Source organism: Micromys minutus (assembly GCF_963924665.1).
Source record: "Micromys minutus genome assembly, chromosome: 6".
Taxonomy (NCBI): Eukaryota; Metazoa; Chordata; class Mammalia; order Rodentia; family Muridae; genus Micromys; species Micromys minutus.
This window is the reverse complement of record NC_137975.1, coordinates 10,881,406-10,899,254: the sequence shown is the minus strand read 5'-3', so window position 1 is coordinate 10,899,254 and position 17,849 is coordinate 10,881,406. Positions and strand designations below refer to the sequence as shown.

General features: G+C 45.8%; 1 protein-coding gene across 1 annotated transcript; it reads right to left on the bottom strand.

Annotated features, from left to right (window-relative positions):
• Positions 1–4,500: 4,500 nt before the first annotated feature.
• Positions 4,501–13,012, bottom strand: NIFK (nucleolar protein interacting with the FHA domain of MKI67). The gene is made up of 7 exons (XM_080918559.1): positions 12,871–13,012; positions 11,948–12,085; positions 9,782–9,890; positions 8,147–8,355; positions 7,220–7,288; positions 5,860–5,994; positions 4,501–5,589 (listed from the first exon to the last, which is right to left on the bottom strand). Exons 1-7 carry the CDS (start codon positions 12,973–12,975, stop codon positions 5,398–5,400), a joined length of 957 nt encoding a protein of 318 aa, XP_080774685.1. The 5' UTR covers positions 12,976–13,012; the 3' UTR covers positions 4,501–5,397.
• Positions 13,013–17,849: the final 4,837 nt, after the last annotated feature.

Genomic DNA, 17,849 nt, shown 5'->3' with positions numbered 1-17,849 from the left:
CTAGGCAGGCATGGTGCTAGGAGCTGAGAGTTCTACATGTTGTTCTGATGGCAAACAGGGGAACACTGATCCTGCACTGGATAGAGCTTCAAAGCCCACCCCTTCGGTAATGCACTTCCTCCAACAAGGTCATACTCTAACAAGGCCACACCTCTTAATAAGCTTCACGTAGGTGGGTTACACAACCTTGTCTTAAAAACAAAAAATAAAAAAATAAGCAAGCAAACAAACAACAAACAGAAAACCATCCACAGTACATACTGTTTACTGAAGCATTAAAGCAGAAATAGAGGCTGGAGAGATGGCTCAGTGGTTAAGAGCACCGACTGCTCTTCCAGAGGTCCTGAGTTCAAATCCTGGCAACCCCATGGTGGCTTACAACCATCTGCCCTGTTGTGATATGCCCTGATGCTCTCTTCTGGTGTGTCTGAAGACAGCTACAGTGTACTCATACATAAAATAAATAAATTGATCTTAAAAAAAAAGAAATAGAAGGGGAAATGTCATATTCCTTCAGAAGAAACAAATTGCCAGTGATCATTCTGTACCACGCCCCTATGATGTTCGCCTGATTATCAGGAGTTTTCCTTGAGTTCTGTTTGCCCACATCAACTTCAGCCCCAGCCTGTGTTCTCACTTAGCTTCCCAGACCCCGGAAGAACCAAATGATCGGCAGGTTGGGAAGCAGTGTTAACGTGGGAACATTTGCACACAAACCATGTTTGGCAAGTCTCAAATGTCTTGAGTCGCTTTTTCTGGGCACCAGAGAGCTGACAGCTTTATTTATAACTAGGAAGATTCTAAAATTGGCACCATCTGGTCAGAGAAGTAACATCTCGAATAGCACAGGTTCCTCTTCTGGAAGCATGGTTGGAACAATGCAGGCATCCAGACACCTGCTGAGCAATGTAACTGTAACAGTGAAATTTGCTGGTGCCTTGGATGCCAGAACAGGGTGACGGATGCCCCTGACCCGGGAGTTACAGATGGTTATGATCCACGTGGGTGTAGGGGTTTGAACCCAGGTCTTCTGCCAGAACAGAAGGTGCTCAAAATCACCAAGGAACTCTGCCTCACACCTCCATCAGTTTTTTAGACAGAGTCTCACTATGTAGCCCTGGCTGGCCTGGAAGTCTCCCTGTAGACCAGGCTGGCCTTATAGGGCATACATAGATAGATTAGGCTAGCCTCAAACTCAGAAATCCATCTGCTTTTGCCTCCTGAGTGCTGGGATTAAAACCACGTGCTTCTCCCCTTGTTATTCCCCTCTGGAGGCAGTGTCTCAGCATCTGCTCAAGATGGTCTCAAGATGGTATCATGTCCAGTATTTAGCAAAGAACGACCTCTTGGACTGATTCTCCTGCCTCTATCTCCTAAGTGCTGGCATTATAGGCATGCACAATCAGACTAGGTTTCAGCCCTGTTCGAGATAGAATCTAGGGTTTGGTGTAGGGTACTTTATAAGCTGAGTTACCTCCCTAACCTGAAGCATTCATTTAAACAAATGGGACACCTGGGCCAGGTGTAATGTACAAGTTAAAAATTAACATATGAACAGGCATTTTGCTGCATGTCTTTAGTCCTGGCACTCAGGAGGCACATCTCTGTGAGTTTGAGGCCAGCCTGGTCTACAAAGTGAGTTCCAGGACAGCTAGGTCTACACAGTGAAACCCAGTCTTGAAACAAACAAAATTAACACCAGAAAAACCAGGCGTGAGGACATGCCTCTAATCTCTGCATATGGAGGAAGAGGCAGGTGGATATCTGTGCTTTAGAGGCTAGCCTGGTTTATATATTGAGTTCCAGGGCAACTGAAGCTACATAGTGAGACCAAGTCTGGAGGGAAAAGGGAGGGCGCACTAACTCCTAGCCTAAGGTAAATTCTAACTTTTAAATGGTATTTAAAATAGTGTTTTTGAGGGAAACAAGGCTAGAAATACATCATGAAGATACAACCTGAAAAACGAATCCCAGCTGGGTGCAGTCTTGCATTCGCAATCCCAGTATTCCAGAGGGGGAGGCAAGAGGATCCAGGGTTCAGACAGCCTCAGAAATTAACAAAATCCAGAATGTTGAGATTACTAAGTGAATCAGAAAAGTGACACCATTCTAAGTGGAGTTACGTAAGTAAAACTGAGTCAAAAGTATGTTGTGACTTGTTCTTAAGAACTGGAAAGATGGCTCAGTGGTTAAGAGCACCTGTTGCTTTTCCAAAAGCTCTAAATTTGGTTCCCAGAATTAATGTTGGTGGCTTAACAACTCTCTGTAATTCCAGCAATATCTTCTTCTGTCCTCATGGGGACAAGCATCCCCATAAAAATGAAAGGAAATAAAGCAAAAGAGGGCTTTATTTTTTAACAGTGATTTTGGTAGTAAAGCCGAGTTTGCAGCATGGAACTTTAGTTTTAAGTAGATTTGGGGTGTGTGAATCTGGCTCTGTAGGTAGAATGCTTATCTGGCATGCACATAGCCCTGGCTTCCATCCACCCCAAAGTACCACAGTGGTTTATATCTGCAACCCCAGCACTTGGAAATGTAAGAGCAGAGAGATCAGAAATTCAAGGTCATCCTTGGCTACACAGCAAGTTGAGGCTAGCTGGGGATATAGAAGACTGTGTTTCTGTTCTTAAATAACAACTGTATAGCCTCCTAATAATCCTGTACTTCTGGCATCTAAATCCCAGATTCGGTTTTTAGGATCTGGTGCCACCTACTGGTGTACCATTGCTGTCCTTCTGAGAACCTATGTCAGGGTTTTTACTGCTGTGATCAACCAGGACCAAAGCAAACTGGGGAGGAAATGGGGCTTCTCATACATATCCAAACCACTGGAAGTCAGGGCAGGAACTTGAAGGCAGGTGCTGACATGGACGGGTGCTGCTTACTAGTTTGCTCAGCCCACTTTCCATAACCCCAGGACCACCGGCCCACGGATGGCACCCACAATGCACTGGGCCCTCTCCTATCATTCACATTTCTTTATCATTCGAGAACCTGATGGGCTAAATGGAAACCCAAGTCCTTCATACTATGACAGGCCAGCCTAACGAAGTAGGACGGCCTTGAACTTCAAATCCTCCTGCCTCCGTTGTGCATCACCGCTGATGTGTACCCCAGGGACTCAAGCATACTAAACAAGCACAGCACACATCTAATCTCTAGCTCACCTTCCTGTCTCGTTTCGAAACAGAGTCTACTATGTGACCAAGGCTGCCCTCAAGACTCTATTCTCCCACCTCCACTACTGGGGAATTACCAACGTGCAGCACCATGCCCGGCACAGAATGACCAAAATCCAGTGTTTTTGGTCACAGTGAGTCATTTCAACACAGCACTGGAGGATTGTGGCATCACAAGCAAACAGCAGGGGTTTGCTATGTCAAAATACTCCTTTATGACACAATTCAGTTTGGTGTTATATGCTGCACTGTGATGTCACAATTCAACACCGTGGTGCCACGGTCACGTGGTAATGACACAATGGAGCATTTACTATAACTTGGCTATAATGTCCCAGTGGCACACATGGAGCACATCATCAATGGACATTCTGGTGTTTATGGACAGTCACCATCACAACGGAGCCCTGTAGCATCACAATGCCACAGTGGAGTGTTGCATTATCTCAACTGACCTGTGACATCAAAACATCACGTCAGATGAGTGTGGTGGCAGCCTATCTAATGTCACTGCACAATGCAGCACCGGGACAAGTGGACACAATGCCACAGTTGACAGTGATGACACCGTTGGACTCAAGCCTAGTGCCTGAGCCGTCCCGCCAGCTTTCCTTAGCCAAGTGTGAATCCTCATTTCAGTTTCTGTAAATGCGAGGGTGCTTCCTAGTATCCAAATCACTGGCAAACATTGGCCTGCCCATGTGTAGGCAGATTCCTTTCTGGTCGCAGTCAAGTAGAGATAGATGTCAGCCCTTAAACATGATCTCAGTGACTGCGGATGTCCACATACTAAGGCCAGAGGAGGACCTCACAAGTACATAAAATACATAACTGTTACTTTGAGTCAAATGTTAGTGTCAAAAAATTACTTCATAGGGTTGAGGACATAGCTCAGTGGTCGATCCCCTGTGAGAGAGCAGGGAAGATGCCAGGCAGGGTGGCAGGTACCCAGAGGCAGATGAAGGAGGGTTATCCTTAATTACATGGTGCGCCAGGAATACACAAGACTGTCTCAAGTTAAAATTTGGGGCTGCGAAGATGACACAGAAAAGTAGTTGCCTCACAAGCATGAGTCCTAAATTTGCAGGCTTGATGGTGCACCCATCAACAGAGAAAAGAGATCTCAGGGGCTTGCTGTTCTGCTGTGAGACCCTGTCTCAAAATGGTCTTATGATTTTCATGCATGTGCCATGGTCTGTGTGTGTTCCTTCCTCTCCTAACATCAGAAATATATACGTGTAAGGTAAAGAGATCGAAGAAATAGTCTGACTTACACACATACAAACAATGTCATAGACATCTTTAATCTCAGCAGCCGGGAGGCAGTGGCGGGTGGATCTCTTTTTGGTCTATCAGCCTAATCTGATAGTGTGAGTTTCAGGTAGTCAGAACAATATGAAGAAAAACTATCTAACCAGAGTCCTATCTCAAACGGTTAAGGGGTAGAGGGATAGAAGACACTTGATTTCCCCTTCAGCCGTGTGCACAATAGCCTGTACACTCACACCCCACAGATGGACAAAAAGAATGCTTAAAGTTGACTGATAGGTATATTCAATAAATCCAAATTAGCAAAACAAAAGTATAGAAAGGGCACAGAAACTTAAAACAGGAGATGGAGACATTTCTTGTCTCCCCCTTCCCAAAGTTCTTAGGTTCTCTTGTATGCAAATAAACTGCAGAGAGTTTGGTGACCATTTAAATCTTCAATACAGCTGTTGAAACTGATTTGTGAAACTACACAGTAGCTTAGCTGCAGCTAACTGTGGGTGAGAGCAAGTCATTCCGGATTCCTCCTCAGCTTCTGCACACATGTGCAAATCTATTCACACTTGGACTACCCTCTCACTGTCTGGATTTAACTTCCAGTTTCAGATGCCCGAGGCTGAAGCCTGACATATTTTTTAGGGTTTTTATATATACACAACCACACACAGTCCAAAGAGCAACCACTGGCCACAGAGACTCCTCCTGGTGGTAGTTAAGCCTGAGTTTTGTAAAGATAGTAAAACTAAGGGAGCCATGAGGCCTGAAGACAAATTCAGGACAGGAAACAGGAAGACAAACCAGCCAGGTTCCTGGTGGCTCTCCTCACTGGAAAAACAAACATGTATTCTTAGTCCAACAGTCTTGTGTGCTTGCATTTCACCGTGCCTGGTAAAACACAGTAGCCTTTACCACATATCTGTCTGGAACTACGCACACACCACCATCAGGATCACTGCTTGCTCTTCCTTTTTCTCGATCTCCTTTTCTTAGAACTTGCAGGTGTTGGAGTCTTTTGTTCGTCTTCTTTCACTGGGAGCACAGGCAGTTTGAAAACGATTTCATTATCTTTATCATTATTGATTTCTATTAACTGTGATTTTCGTCTCTCCAAAAACGTTGGCGTACAAACTGGTGTGGGATCCTGAAAGCAACAAGTACAGTCCAGTCCAGGACTGAGCACAAGCACGAGGAACAACCACCCAGAACCACTACCATCCTAGTCTCCACCCAACATCACTGCCTTCTTAGCCTTTACCAGGAATGAATGCCCATCACCTCTGCCCTCCTAGTTTTAAGGTATACCGTGGGATCTATTTCCAGCTTGTTTTTATTTCCCACAAGGGACAACCGCACACCCTCCTTCAAATTATGTGTACAGCAACTGATTCCCAGAATACAAGGACATGCTCACCTGGTTGTCCACAGACGACTTCTTCTTCCGAGACCTCTTACGCTTCTTAGGAAGGTTTTTGCAAATCTCCCCCTTCATCATCTTCTCCTTTTTCTTAGGTCCGTCTGAAAGCCTTTCTTTTTGGTCAGGTAAAACCTGAAAATAAGGGCTAGGAGTTTAGCAATTTGCTTATTTTTCAGCTACACACATATGTTTCAGTTGTATGCCATCTTTAAATTGCCAAACAGTTCACATTAGCAGGGTAAAGGCTTTGTTCTACCCAGATGTTATGTGCATGCGCCTAATTCAGCTGGGAGTATACCACAGCCTGTCCTCAAGTTTTGAGACAATGCTTCTGTGACTTGAGACTTGGGCAAGGAAGCAACAGACACCTAATTTCTGACGAAGGCACAATAAGCTTGGAAATAGATGTCACCTCACCAACTAATTACAATTTTTTTTTGGGGGGGGAAGCTGACAGGTTCTACGGAAGACAGAAGACATTCTTGCGATTTAGTCAAGGAAACATTTGCCAACCCAGTCAAAGACACCTGTAGTAGAGGGGAAAGTCCAGCAAGGCTTCCTTAGCTCACGTCCTCACTAGCAGGGACTTAGCATCAGAGAAACGTTTCTGCTAATTCACTTCTTGCTCCTGGGGTTGCTGAAGTCCAACCTACACAATCACAATCAATCACGGAACCCGTGCTTACCTGATTCGCTCTGATTTTGATGACTATTTCCAGCTTGGAAGAACACGAAGCAAAACCTTAACTAAAATGACAAGATAATGAAGCCCAAAAGGCTGGAGATATGGTTTAAAAGCACCTCTGCTCTTCCAGAGGACCGAGGTTCAATCTCCAGCAACCACATGGTGGCTCACAACCATCTGTAATGGGATCTGATGCCCTCTTCTGGTGTGTCTGAAGACAGCGACACTATACTCATATACATAAAAAAGTAATTTAAAAAGCCCCAAAACCCCTATACTCTCACAATGCAAGAGACCAGCTCTAGTGGCATAAGCCTACAGTCCCAGCAGCAAGGATGTGATGTGGGAGGCAGGAGTATTAAGATCACTAGATCTCAAAAAAAGGTCCCCCAATAAACCCCCAAACACTCTCCAACTGTATGAAGTCTTTAACAAGAAGTGAAGTAGCAGAAATTACCCTTTTCAGAATTACCTTAAGAAGAATTTTTTGGATTACTCTCTGAGTCTGTGTGTAGTTCAGAGGACAATTTTTAAGAGTCAGCTCTTTCTTTCAATGTGAGATCCAGTGTCTGAACTAGGTAGCCAGGCTTGGTGGCAGTGCCTTCATTCCAAGCCTTGCCACTATCCTGATCGTATCTAAGTAACCAGTAGCTATTACCCAGATGATCTTACCTGGTTAACCTCAGAATCCCCGTTAGTGCTGGCAGAGTTTGAAATCTCTTTCTTTGGCTTAGGTAGGACCTGCAAATAAACAATTTGCATGTTATCAGCTATATGCATATGCTGTAGCTGAGTTCCCATTTTAAGCAGTGTCCAATTGCCAAATGAGCTGAATGTAACCAGGAGCAAGGATTTGCTGTAACCTAAGTGAGTAGTGTATGCTTATAATCACAGCACTTGGAAGGCTAAGGCAGAAAAGTCTGCAATTTGGGGGGAGTCTAGATCATGTAGCAAGAACTTGGTTAAAAAAAAAAAAAAAAAAAAAGGCCAGAGACTAGAGAGACTGTTCAACAGTACGAGCACTGACTGTTCTTTCACAGGTTCAAATCCCAGCACCCTCATGGTGACTGTAACAACTATCTGTAAACTATAGTTTTAGGGGATCCAATGCCCTTTTCTGGCCTCCAAGGCTACCTGGGAACCACTTGGTACATACATGGGCTGGAAATTATGTTGGGGAAAAAGCTGGCAGGGGCCTGAGAATGTAGTTTATACAAAGTAAAATACTTTGGGCTATACCTCCAGGACTGCACGAACCTGCTGGAATCATCACATACGTCTGTAATCGCAGCACTTAGGAAGCAGAGGCAGGAAGACCAGAAATCCTATGTCATTCTTGGTGGCATAAAAGTTTGATGCCAGCTTGGAATGAGACCCAGTCTTACCAACATCAACAGTAGCAGAGGCATTTAAAGCACAGACCACTTGCCTAGCACAGGCAGACTCCAGCCTGGTCGCTGCTCAACCAAAAGAGCCACAAACTAAACCAAAACCTAGAGTGAGGAGCACTGGGGTAGTCTGTGTAACCACAGACAGGAGCTACGACTAGTGAGGCTGAAAGCTCACCCCTAAAACCACAAACTAGAAAAGGGTATTTACCAGTGAAGGAAAACTATAATCAATCCCCCTCTGAGCTAGTTTCTTCCGGAGTAATTTTTCCTTCTTCTTAAACCGATACTCCATCTTCAGCATCTGCAAGTGTCCCCGTTTATGATTATAGCGTTTCACTGCTGGAAATGATGGAGGATGAAAAACACTCCACTGGCCAAAAAGGTCTTTATGGACTTTTTCTTGTGGCATAAATTTACCTATAAAACAAAGAGGAAAGGGTCTTTTAACTTTATATTTCCCAGATAGCTATTTCTTGTATGACAGAAATAACCTTTAAACGTCAAACAATGATTACTGCCTATGCAAATGAACGTGTGTGGGTCTACATACCCCAATGCCAATGGAGGCATCTGGACAACTCCGTGGAGCTGGCTCTCTCTTACTTTGATGTGGGATTTGGGGATTGTCAGACTTTCACACTTCCTCAGCTTTACCTGCTGAGCCACCTGTCTGCCCTCTTCTTCCTTCTTTTCAACACAGGGTCTCATGTAGCCTAAGCTGGCTCTGAAGTTGCCTAGAATGAACTCAAACTTCAGGTCCTCCAGCTTCATCCCCCTGATATACGCATTAAAGGCTAGCACCATAAGATGCGGTGTGTGCACTCCCATGGCTGAAATCCATAGCCCTGTGCATGCTAGGCCAGCACTCTACCAGCTAAACTATACATCCCAGTCTATCCTGGACGGGGTAATGATTGGTGAAAATAAGTCAAAAACTCAGTAGAATCCAGAGCCCTTTCTGGTATTTTCCTCAAACCAAAGCAGAGCACCAACGCCCTCAGGTTTCTGCCCAGCCCCGTTCTCCCAATAGGAACCAGGTTTCCAACTGATCACAGAACACTCGTGACAGTGACAATGTCTTCAATGGTGGTTGGAAGTGGGAGAAGAATGTTACCAGGAAGCCTTGTGAACCTGTAACTGGTTCTAGGACAGGGTACACTGCACCATGGGTGTAGGCAGGCTGGACACTTCGGTCTGGATGGTGGTGCCCAGGCTTCCTGTGTTGGGACACAAATGTTCACCACGGGAACATTTACTGTGTGTGGTAAATGATTTACATGTGTGTCTGTGCAGAGCAAGGAGGACTCCTTGTGGTTTTCTTCCCTCACTCTTGGCTTTACTTCAAACACTGCACCATCGTCACTGAGTCTGATCTGGAAACGTGACTCTTTACTTCTGCTGTTGCCTGTGTACTCCACGGACGGGCTGCCCCCAGGCCCCACACTAACTCCTTAGTTTTATGGGTGATAGGAATCTGATCTGTGGCTCATCTCCCCAGTTGAGTTCCCTAACATTCCAACAACTAAAGGTTAGTTACCCCTGGTCTGGCATTTACCACTCCTCAGCCTGCAAAGCTGTCCCTTTACCTGGCTCATGCCCATCTAACCAACAGTTTTCTTTCCCTTCTTTGACATAAGGTCTCCACATAGCTATGGATGTCCTTGTAGAGATCAGCCTGCCTCTGCCTCCCAAGGACACTTATGCTGGCTTTTAATCCCAGTTTCCAGTTTGAGCAAAGTTCTTTCCTATCACCCAGTAAAGATGGGTCAGCTTCTCTTCCTAGGTACAACCCCACATGTAACTTCGTAATCCCATCACAGTGCAGAAAGATCAGAGTACTTACATGCTAGAAGTCTTTCACCAAAAAGGTAGTTATCCATTGTTTCTGCAACTATCTTGGCAACATCCTCAGACTCAAACTCCACAAAAGCATAGCCTTTGCTGTTTCCAGTCTGCAACAGAAAACCCACAAAAAGAGCAGTTAAGTCTATCACCAATCTCCTAACAAGCTCCAGTCACAACTTTTACTATTTCAATGCCAACTCCCCACCACCACATACACCCTGGAACTAACACACAGACAGACAAGACAGTCACAGCTTGGAAAATATAGATTTTCTGTATCCTTAAAATTCAGCTTAGTATGATGCATACATATGTGAGTGCTCTGGCTACAATAACTCAGTAGCACTGCCCAGTGGTAAGGAGGCTATAATAACTCAGTAGCACTATAATAATAAATCAGCACAAGGAACTGGCTGATTTCCACATCCTAGGCAAAGGAACAGGCCCTGGTTTCCTAACCCTGTACCAGCTCACAAGTGGATTCCCACACCCAGAATGGCAGGGTAGGTTCTGGAGTTCAAATGTCTACACTTCGATTCTGTGTACTGATCCAGGCACCGACACCTGACTTGTGTTAAGTAACGTGTAAGCCCCTGTTTCTGGAGCAAGGGTGGACTCATTTTTCACTGTACCTTCACTAGCCGAACAGTGAACAAAGGCTGCATCTCCTGGTAGCTGTCTAACAACTGCAGTAATACATCAAGAATCAATTATTTCTTTGAGGGTCCCAGACATATATTTGGGGAGAAGCCTCTAGAGCACGTGAGGAGTAGCCATGCCACAAGACTGTAGAGCCTACAGAATTTAGAAGCTATGACTCAGGCAGAGGAAGTGGCTGCTTAGATTAGCAGGAAGCTGGAAGAGCTGAGGAAAACTTTACAGAGGAAAAGTGGCTGGCAGTGATCTTGCAGAGACTGATGGGCAACACAAGTCTCTTAAGAAGAATTACTCAGGCAACTAGGAGGCAACCAGTAGTCCCAGGAGGAGGAAATTCTCTTCCAGGGAGAAATCAGTTGGTAGCAGGCAGCAAGAAGGTGGTGGTACCACAAAGAGAAAAAATTCCCATCCCATGATTTAAGCCCCAGTGAAAGCAAATTCACACACACACACACACACACACACACAAAACCGGGCCCTGTAGTCTTAGGGGCTCTACTAGAAAAACCTTACATAAACCCAACTGAAGTTCATTAACCTCAGGGTTAGCAGGCACAAAATAAACATGGTCTACTTGCCTTGAAGCCTTGAAGCTGAGAAGCAACTACTTAATTAAATGAACATTCAGATTACTGATTGCTCTTGAGGTTGTTTAAAATTCCAATCCTTACTGCCCAAATTTTCCCGAGGGAAGCCCTGTAAGAACACCCAGCCTGATGCTGAGCTCCCGGATAGGGTAGGTAGGAATGCCTCCAACAAGGCATACGCTGACTTGAAGTATGAAATGTCAGTGCTGTCCCTCAAGATGCCTGCCCATCTTGTTTTGTTTGTGCACAGGCAGAGACCGGAAGATGCACAGCACCTTCTACAGCTCTCCGCCGTATTTTCTCAAGATAGAACTTTCTACTGACCTGACCGTTGGCTGTTTTGGCTAAACAGGCCGGCAGCAAGTTGTACAATCACCGGCTCCAGCTCCCAATACTGGGGTTATACACCTGGCCTTGCACACGGTGCTTGAGGAAGGGGTGCGTGCGTCCCACTTCACATTCACAGCACAGGCACTCTTACCACTGAGCCATTCCCCCAGGTCTTGAGCACCTTCAACTCTGAACCAAGTCTGTCACTGGCCTGGAGCTGGGCTCAGCTGGCTAAACAGGAACCCCGCTCCCACCTTCGCAGCACTGGGATTACGAGCCTGCATGACCACATCTGGCTTTGGACCTGGGCTCTGTAGATTGACTGGTATAGACTGAGCTACCTCCGCAGCCTCACGGTTTCTCTCTCTATGGAGATAGAAACCCACACTATGCAGCCGTGACTGGCCTCAAACTCAGAGGTCGGCCTGTTTGCCAAGTGCTGGGATTACAGGCGTGCACCTCCATGCCTGGTTCCTGAAAAGCTCCTGAGTAGGAACTTTGTAGGAAACGATGTTGTGCCTGTGAATGCAAAGGATGACAAACAACTGAAAAGCAAATACACACAGTTGAATTCAGATTCTGAATCTTACCCGTTTACTTCTGGACAATCTGAATCTTCTAATATCGCCAAACTGGGCACAGTAGTCATAGATATGGCTTTCAGAAAGTGTTGAAGGTAGGTGCCCCAGATAAATCACTCCAGGGTTAAGTTTTTCTTTCTTCTTTTGCTGAGGACAAAACAGATAAACATTTTAAAAATACAAACTTGTGTGTGTACACGCATTTTTCTGAGCTGGGTCTCACTATGTAGTCCAGGCTGGCCTCTAACTCCCGAATGCTAAGATTAATGGCTTGTACCACCATGCCCTGCAAGGGTTTTTAATTTTCAACAAAAGTATGTTACTATTCCTTAACTTCGGGGAAAATTAATCAAGTCAGCTAGGCTCAAACTCACACAGATCCACCTGCTGCTCCTGCCTCCTGAGTGCTAGGGTGTTTCCCATCAGGCACAGGGTGACCTATAGTGACCTACACCTGTAATCCCAGTATTCATAAAGTGATATAGGGTTCCAGGCCTCGACTGCTCGGCAAATGTGAGGCTAGCCTGGGCTACAATGAACCCCACACAAATGTCCACAGAGCTTGGCAGGTTGTAATCTCTTTTTTTTGGCGAAGCTCTGGTCTGAATACTGAGCCCGAGCTGTTTTCTGACTCTAGATTCTCCTGCTTTTCCGTCCCAGGAGCTGGGTTTCCGGATGTCTATTCCGTCTTCCAAGCACTACAACCTAAGGGGACACGTTTACCTTCCAAACGCTGTGATAGACCATGGACCCTCATTTACGGGCCAAAGCGGAAGCGTAGGAGCTTTAACAAACTCTGAGATTTGGAGGTGCCATGTCCCCACAGTTAGTCACACCGATTCCCATCCTGCCTCAGTCTCTCGACTGGAACCATGGTCTCCAAGCCCGTGGGAGGTCGGATCCCGAGTCAGCCCGGACCCCCCGCCGCTCACCGTTTTCGCGCGCCTTTGGATTTTCGTCAGGTCCTTCACAAACTTCGAGTCTTCCTGCGGGTTCAACGCTAGACTCGGCTTGGCGGGGCCTGATAACCCAGCCATGCTGGCGAACACAGAACAAACTAAGTCCACGCGGAGCACACGGAAGTGACGTTTCCTTCAAGGCTCGGAAGCGGAAGTGTATAAAAAAAGAGCAGGCCCCGGGTGTCTGGTACTGGACGGAACTTGAGCGCCACCTACTGGCCACAAACCAAAAGACTTTCTAAAACGGATTTAAAATAACCCGAGGGCAGAGGGTAAGGTTGGTGAAGTGCTTGCCAAGCATGTGCTAAGTCCTAGGTTCGAAACCCAGCTGTGTATAAACCGTGATTGGAGCCCACGTCTGTAATCCCAGAACTTGGGAGGTGGAGGCAGGCGGATCAGGAGTTCAAAGCTCTTCTCATATGCATAGTTTGACCACAGATTGGGCTCCATGGACTCAAAAAACAAATTTACAAGTCCCAAACATTAGCCATGTCTGTTGGATGTTCACTCCAACAAGCAACAGGGAAAGCCTTTCCTGCCATAGACTTCTTTTGTAAACGTTGTAAACACTCTTAGCAGGAAAGAGCTTCAGTGGCCAGCCTCCCCAACCCTTCTTTTTCTAACACTCCTAATAATTTTCTAACTGCCCTAATGGTTTCTAACGTCCCTGATGGTTTCAGTAACTGAAGTGGGAGAGTGGCTAGACCCCACCCTACAAGAAAAATAATTCCATCAATCCCCGAGTTCCCCCAAGCTCGGGACTTGAAATCCCACCAGTCCTCACCATGGAAATCTCCACAACATAATGCAACATATATTTGTATTTGTGGTATTATATATGTGTGTTTATGAGCGCGTATGTGTTCAGAAATTCAGGTGACAGTAGGAAATACTGGTGCTGGATTTCTTGGATTTGGAATCGAGGCTATTATGAGCCACCATGTGGTCACTGGGAATTGAACTCAGGACCTCTGGAAGAGCCCGTTAAAATACTTTTAACTGTGAGCCATTTGTCTAGTTCCTATTTTATTTTTATGTGATGAGTGTTTTAACTGTCTGTATGTGTATCATATATATGTAGTACCTGCAGTGGCCAGGAGAGGGCACCAGAACCCTGGATGGGATTATGGTCCTCTGGCTCTTAACCACAAAGCTCCCTAGTCAGTTTTTTTAGGTAACACAATAGGAATTTTGAGAAAACACAAAAAGAGAAGTTTGCAAGAATTTCTTATGTTGAAACAGTTGTCTGTCTTTTCTCCATTTGTCTATTTACTTGTAGATGAATTGATTGATTGATTTTGTGTGTGTGTGTGTGGCTGTCAGTGAGTATGGGTGTGTGCGCCTTTGGGCTGCATCACATGTGTCTAGGTCAAAGGTCTACTTGCAGTAGTTAGTTCTTTCCTTCCACAGTATGGTTCTGGGGACTCAGGGTCAGACTTAGCGGTACGTGCCTTTACTTGTTGAGCCAGCTTACTGACCTGCTCTGAAGATTATTTTAAGCCAAACATTTTTGAGACTTGGTGGATACAAAAAGAAGCCCTTTATCTAAGAGAGCAAGTTCTGGGGAGATGTGGCTTCCTTAAATCCCTTTGGGGAGTGTCATGGCATAAAAAACAGTGCAAGAGGGGAGGGGAGGGAGGTGCAGCCTCGGAATGGAGCTTACCGGCCTTTTGTGGAGCTCTGGCTTCTACCCCAACGCTGAGTAAACAACGTGCAGGCAGCCAGCAATAAATGAGGCCCGCTCTGTCCCCACAACAGGGGAAGGCAATGGCAAAACGGCCCGGAGAGTAAAGGCTACTTCTGTGAAGCTGAAGGCCTGAATTGGACCATGGTACCCAAATGGTAGAAGGTGAGAACGAACTCTAGCCAGCTGCTCTCTGAGGCTGTAGTAGTTTTCTTCCTGTTGCTATGAGAGACAAACCAAAACCTACCTAGGGAAGAAAAAAAGATTTTGTGTTTTCCAGGTTAAAATCCATCGTCAAGGGAAACCAAGGCAAGAACGGAAGTAGAAACCACAAAGGACCACGGTTTATAGGCTTGTTTCCAGGATCACAGTCAGCTGCTTTTCTTATACAACCCAGGCCATCTGTCAAAGGATGTTGGCATACCTGCCTATGTCACCCACCAATCAAGAAAATGTCCCCAAAGACACACCCCATGCCAATGTGTGGGAGGCAACCCCTTAACTGAAGTTCCCTCTTTCTAAGTGTGTTAGTTACTTTTCTGTGGCTGTGAGAAAAACACCCTGCTCAACAGAAATTATGGAAAAAGGAGCTTATTTTGGCAAATAGTTCCAGAGGAAGACCCCATGATAGCAGGGAGTCATTGCAGCAAACCATAGCAGGAAGCTTGGACAGGGAGCTGAGAGAGCCCATCTTCTGCAAACACAAAGCCTCTACCTCCCAAGTTACAGCAGGCACCACTCACCCCGTACCTTAATTACTTTTCTTTTACTATGATGACACACCATGAGCAAGGCAACTCAGAAGGAATAGTTTATTTAGAGCTTACATTTCAGAGGATGAGTCCATGACACTCATGGCAGGCAGGCAGCAGGCAGGCAGGCAGGCAGGCAGCAAGCAGGCAGGCAGGCAGACAGGCAGCAGGCAGGCAGCAGCAGGCAGGCAGCAGGCAGGCAGGCAGCAGGCAGCAGCAGGCAGGCAGCAGGCAGGCAGGCAGGCAGGCAGCAGGCAGGCAGGCAGGCAGCAGGCAGACAGGCAGCAGGCAGGCAGGCAGGCAGCAGGCAGACAGGCAGCAGGCAGGCAGGCAGGCAGCAGGCAGGCAGTAGGCAGGCAGCAGGCAGGCAGCAAGCAGGCAGGGTACTGTAGCAGTAGCTGAAAGTGTATGTCCTAATTCACAAGTAGTAGGAAGACAGAAAGCTATTTGGTAATGGCATGGGCTTTTGAAACCTCAAAGCCTTCCCTTAGTGATACATGTCGCCCAACATGGCTTCACCTCTTACTTCTTCCCAAACAGTTCCACCAACTAGGAACCACATACTCAAATATATCAACCTATGAGGGTATTCTCATTTAAATTGTCACATCTGGTTTATGTGGTACTGAAGTCAAATCCAACCACTCACATTCTAGACAAGCCTTCTACCTCTAGAGCTATAGCCCCAGCCCAGGATCTGCTACTTGGTGATGTTGTCAAGTTCTTCTGTTCCTTTTCTGACTTTCTGTTCTGTTAACACTTACCTTTTATTGGTCTAATCCACAGACCCTTATACACATAATAGAAAAAAAAAAAGGAAAGTGTTTTCTCTTATTTTGTTTTCTAGAAGATATGATGTAGAGTTGGCTATGCCAACCAGAGAGATGGCTCAGTGGTTAAAAGTACTTGCTGCTCTTGCAGAAGACCCAGGTTCGATTTCCAGCACCCACGTGTTAGCTTAAAACTGTCTGCAACTTCAGCTTCAGGGGATCTGATATCTTTTGGCTTCCTCAGGCACCAGGCACATATGTAGCATACTTGCATGTATGTATGTATTCATACACATAAAACAAAGTAATATTTTTGTTGCCTTGAGACAAGGTCTCACTATGTAGTCTTGGCTGGCCTGGCACTTATAAATAGAGTAGATTGACCTCTGCTTCACAGAGATCTTTCTGCCGACGTCTCCTACGTGTTGGGATTAAAAACATGGACCCACACACTTGTCTTTTTTTTTTTTTAGATTTTTTTTAATTTACAGGAGTACACTGTAGCTGCAGTGGAGATAACGGGGAGCTGCCGCATGGGTGCTGGCAACCCGAGTCTTCTGCAAGAACAGCAGTATTGCAACTACTGAGTCACCTAACCAGCCCCAAAGAAATTTGTATTTATTTTTGAAAAAGGTGTTTGTTTGAGACAGGGTCTTATTTTGTATCCTAGGCTGGCCTTGAACTTGTGGTGATCCTCCTGCCTCAATGTCCCAAGTAATGGGATGACAGGAGTGAGCCACACACTTGGTACTTTCACGTAATGTCTTAAGCTGTGTGGTCCCTGGATGCTCTGTCTACTCAGACTTTCAGTACCTCCTTGTGGCTGTTTCTATATAACCTCCATGGGTCTTACCTTTATCAATACCTAGTGGGAGGAAGGAAGAAAAGTGCTTCCAATCCATTCTTCCAGAAACACAACCATCTTAGGAGACCTTCTTGGAGAAATTGGGAAAAAAATGTAAAGAATTCTGAAAACTAGGTTCTGCTCCAGGTTGTGCCACCAGGAACATAGGGGCAGAAGCAAGCCCAGCCTTCTATTCGGAAGTCGTTGGACAGTAGGGTACCCACACGGATCTGGACTGGGGTCTGGAGAGATGGTCAGTGGGCAAACTGCTTGCTGTCCAAGCATTAAGAGCTGAGTTCCTATGTCCAGCAGTCATGGGAAAGTGGCTGAGATGGCATGTACCTGTTACCCAGCACGAAGAGGACAAAGACAGGGACATGCCCATAACTCGCTGACAAGCCAGTCCAGTCAACTGCTGACACCAAAAAAGACCTTGTCTCAAAAACTGAAGTAGGAAGTTATAGAGCAAGACACCTAGTGTTAACCTCTGGCCCTCACCATGTGGCACACACGCTCACATATGTATACACCTCCCACCCATAAAAATGGATACATGCACACATCCTTCTTTACACACAGTGAAGAAAAAAACCCTTGGCCATTGAGATGCTTCAGTGGGCAGAGGTGCTTGCTGCCAAGCCTGACTACCTGACTCCAATCCCCATGATCCACGTGGTAGGAGAGAACAAGTGCACCCACACATAGGTGTGTGCATGCTCGTGTGCTCACACATAAACTAAATAACTAAAGTAGAAATAACATATAAAAATAGGAGAGCTAGAGAGATGGCTAAGTGGTTAAGAGGACTTGGTGGCCTTGCAGAGGATTAGCACCCACATCAGGTTCACAAACTTCTGTTATTCTAGCTCCAGGGTGCTTGCTGACTGATGCCCTCTCTAGTC

Bases quoted from the DNA above. Each gene is read 5' to 3' on its own strand.
- NIFK (XM_080918559.1), bottom strand. From the start codon at position 12,975: ATGGCTGGGTTATCAGGCCCCGCCAAGCCGAGTCTAGCGTTGAACCCG. The intron at 8,356-9,781 runs GTAAGTACTCTG...TTTGTTTTATAG, and splicing joins TGGTGAAAGACTTCTAGCAT to GTAAATTTATGCCACAAGAA. The intron at 5,995-7,219 runs GTAAGATCATCT...CCTTATTTTCAG, and splicing joins GGGATTCTGAGGTTAACCAG to GTTTTACCTGACCAAAAAGA.